This window comes from Glycine soja, chromosome 13 (assembly GCF_004193775.1).
Source record: "Glycine soja cultivar W05 chromosome 13, ASM419377v2, whole genome shotgun sequence".
Taxonomy (NCBI): domain Eukaryota; kingdom Viridiplantae; phylum Streptophyta; class Magnoliopsida; order Fabales; family Fabaceae; genus Glycine; species Glycine soja.
Window position 1 is genome coordinate 19,217,370 of NC_041014.1, and position 3,819 is coordinate 19,221,188.

A 3,819-nucleotide genomic window follows, 5' to 3' on the forward strand; every position below is an offset into this window, starting at 1 on the left:
TATTGTTTAGTTAGAATGATATATATATTATTTGTTAGTTTTAATTTGTACGTTATTATTATTTGTTTTAGAAAATTTAAGTGATTAAATATATGATACATTGTACATTATTATTATTATTTTTGTATATATATTATTGAAAAGATTTTTTGCATTTCAATATTTGTTTGTATTATAAATAATTTGTTAGTCTATATTTTATTCAATTATTTATTTGTTAATTGTAGAAAAAAATTACTAATAAATTAAAGTTTTCTTCACATATATTTTAATTTATGTATAGAATATATTAAAAATTGCTGAGTTTGATTTTTTACAAATTTATTGTTATATATTTAAAGTTTACTAATAAATTAAAGTTTTCTTCACATGTATTATATTTTATTTTGCAGCAGCAATGGCATCTTCATCATCATCTTCATCACACATTAACATTAAATCTGGCCCCATCGATACTGATGTATTATGGATGCAACCTAAGCATGTTTCAGAACATGTTTGGAATGGGGAAGAAGAAAGGAAATTGCATATCAGACGAGCTGTCCCCACGTATCAAGGGGAAGAACAAATTCCAGAACAAATTTTTCCTTTTCTTCAACAATCTGGTTTCGGGTGGATTATCAAGATGGGTTTCTTAAAAATAAATGCCTCACTAATTAGTGCTCTGATAGAAAGATGGAGGCCGGAAACACATACGTTTCACATGAGATGCGGAGAGTGTACTATCACTCTACAAGACGTCTCTGTGTTGTTAGGTATAAGTGTGGATGGTTTACCATTAATCGGTCCAACAAATCTTGATTGGGCTGATTTATGTGAGGAATTATTGGGAGTCAGACCACAAGAAGGTGAAATTAAAGGTAGTGTAGTTAAATTAAGTTGGCTGGCTCACCATTTTGATCAAATTAATAATGACGACGACGAAGAACAAGTACGAAGGTTTGCCCGTGCATGGATACTAAGATTTATTGGAGGTGTCTTGTTCGTTGACAAAACCAGTAACAGAGTTTCGGTAAGGTACCTTCAATTTTTACGTGACTTTGAAGAATGTGGCAGATATGCATGGGGAGCTGCCGTACTTAGTTTTCTATACAGAGAGATGTGCAGTGCCACCGATTATAAAACTAAATCAATCGGAGGTATGTGCATCTTACTACAATTGTGGGCATGGGAACGATGTCCCACCTTGGCTCCAAAGAGGACTCCTTCCCACATAGAAAATACACCACTAGGGCACAGGTCAGTCATTTTTAACAGCGTCTTTCATTTTAATAGAATAAATGGTTTTAGGGTATATTAAATTTTATTCTTTGTAGGTGGCTGCGACGTGGAAACCAACATATCGGCAATGATGATGTGAAAGTTTTTCGTCGCAAGTTCGATATTATGAAACGTCATGAGGTAAGAACCATGCTATTGTATTTGTAAAATAAAAAATTATATGTCTTATTTTACTACAATGTTCACAACTATGTTGTTATATGCAGTTTGTGTGGGAGCCTTACCCATCAACCGTTATGTCATTCTTGCCTCCCGTTTGTTTAGTCGGAAGTCTCGCGTGGTACGCGGTGGTGCCACTAATTTGTTTCCAAGTTATTGAGTGGCACCAACCGGACAGAGTCTTGAGACAATTTGGGATGCAACAACCAGTTCCAGAGTCTCCTTCACAACCCCTAAACATTCATGGCATAACATTAAAGGGGAAACATGACGAAAATTGGGGGCAATTGTTCGCCCCAATGATTCAGCAGTGGAATAATCGGCATGCATTTAGGGTCGACGCTTATCCCCGACAAGAAGGCCTATTGAGTTTTAACTCGGACTACATGGTCTGGTATAGGCGAAAGACAAAGATGTTTGTTGACCCAGAAAATGCAAAGACGGCTACATTGGTATTTTTTACTTTTTTTTCAAATTTTAAGTTGAACTTTTATTTAATGATGGCCATTAATTTTGTTACCGTTACAAATGCAGGGTGAAGTTGCAGAGGCATTACAATACATGGTGTCTCCTCAAGGGAGGAAAACATGCACATTTGATGATCTCGTGCCTTATGTGGAAAAAATTACAATTTTATCCGAAGAGCAAGAGAGAGTCACTGAGCCAGTGTCACATGGTCCCGCATCAGAGCGTCAATTTCCCGCACAACAGTTTCACATGCTTCAGTCAAGTATTGAAACTCAGGGGATAGACAGAAGAAGGGACACTGTTGAAGCGGAAGAATATTCCCAACAAATGGCGGAGCGTGGCCATGGAATGTATTACACGCCACAAACATTTGCTGAGTATCCGACACAGATGTATCAGTATCCTTTTCAGGGTCATGACACTGATACTTCTGCAACCCAGCATTCGTTCGGTGGTTTTGCGGAAACACAAGCTCAATTTTCATGGCCCACAATGACCCCTTCACAGCAATATCATGGGCCAATTCCAACACCTAATGCCCCGTTAGGAACACAATGGAATGTACCGGGACAAATACCTAATACAGGTGACTTATTCGGTGTTGATTTGCGTAACGCATTTTCTGCGGAGGCTGACGAAGAAGAAGCGGGGAGGCATCGGGGCAGAAGAAATCCTGATCGCCAAGCACGAAGATGGGATCGACCATGTGGCACATCCTCACGGCATCACGGACACCAAAATGAATGATTTGCATGTCTCTGTTGATTAAGGCTTTGTTGTATATTTGTAATTTGACATTCATGGCGTAATGTATGATATTCAGTTTATTAAGGCTTACTTATGGATAGAATTTATGTCGCGTATCAAACTATAATAATCAATGAACCCTAAACCAAATAACAAAGGTAGCCAAAGGGAAAAAACTAATGTTTCTAAGTAACGATGAATTTTAATGTGAACTAAACCCTAACCCATAAAACATAAAAAGTATCCCATAACCCTTAAATATGAAACACTAACCCTAACCTATAAAATATAACCACTTAGCCCTCAATTGTTCCGAACTAAACCCTAATCCTAAAATAAAAACCTAACCCTAACCCTTAAACATTAGGCCTAAGTAAAAAATGTTCAGCACTAAACCCTAACCAAAAAATAAAAATAACATAAACCTCACCCATAAAAATTAGTCCAAAACCCTGCAATTTTCATAACTAAACCCTAACCCTAAAATAAAATAACTAAGCCTAACCCTATAAAATAAAAACTAAACCCTAACAATAAAATAAAAAACCTAACCCTAACCCCATAAACATTAGTCATAACCCTAAAATGTTCAGAACTAAACCCTAACCCTAAAATAAAAAACCTAACCCAAACCCCTAAAAATTAGTCCTAGCTCTAAAATTTTCATAACTAAACCCTAACCCTAAAATAAAAAAAAACCTAAGCCTAACCCTATAAAATAAGAATTAAACCCTTACCCTTAAAAAAAAGTTATTTTATTTCAACTTCTAAATGTAATTGTATTTCCCTAAAAAATAAGAATTAAACCCTTAACCAAATAACAAAGGTAGCCAAAGGGAAAAAACTAATGTTTCTAAGTAACGATGAATTCCAATGTGAACTAAACCCTAACCCCTAAAACATAAAAAGTATCAAATAACCCTTAAAGATGAAACACTAACCCTAACCTATAAAATATAAGCACTTAGCCCTTAACTGTTCCGAAATAAACCCTAATCCTAAAATAAAAACCTACCCTAACCCCTAAAAATTAGCCCTAACCCAAAAATGTTCAGCACTAAACCCTAATCCAAAAAAAACCTAAACCTCACCCATAAAAATTAGTCCTAAACCCTGAAATTTTCATAACTAAACCCTACCCCTAAAATAAAATAACTAAGCCTA

At 35.7% G+C, this 3,819-nt stretch overlaps 1 protein-coding gene across 1 annotated transcript; it reads left to right on the top strand.

The window, feature by feature from the left end:
• The first annotated feature begins 1,354 nt into the window (after positions 1-1,354).
• Positions 1,355-2,739, top strand: LOC114382112. Its single transcript, XM_028341350.1, has 3 exons — positions 1,355-1,401; positions 1,488-1,892; positions 1,975-2,739. Exons 1-3 carry the CDS (start codon positions 1,387-1,389, stop codon positions 2,653-2,655), a joined length of 1,101 nt encoding a protein of 366 aa, XP_028197151.1. The 5' UTR covers positions 1,355-1,386; the 3' UTR covers positions 2,656-2,739.
• Positions 2,740-3,819: the final 1,080 nt, after the last annotated feature.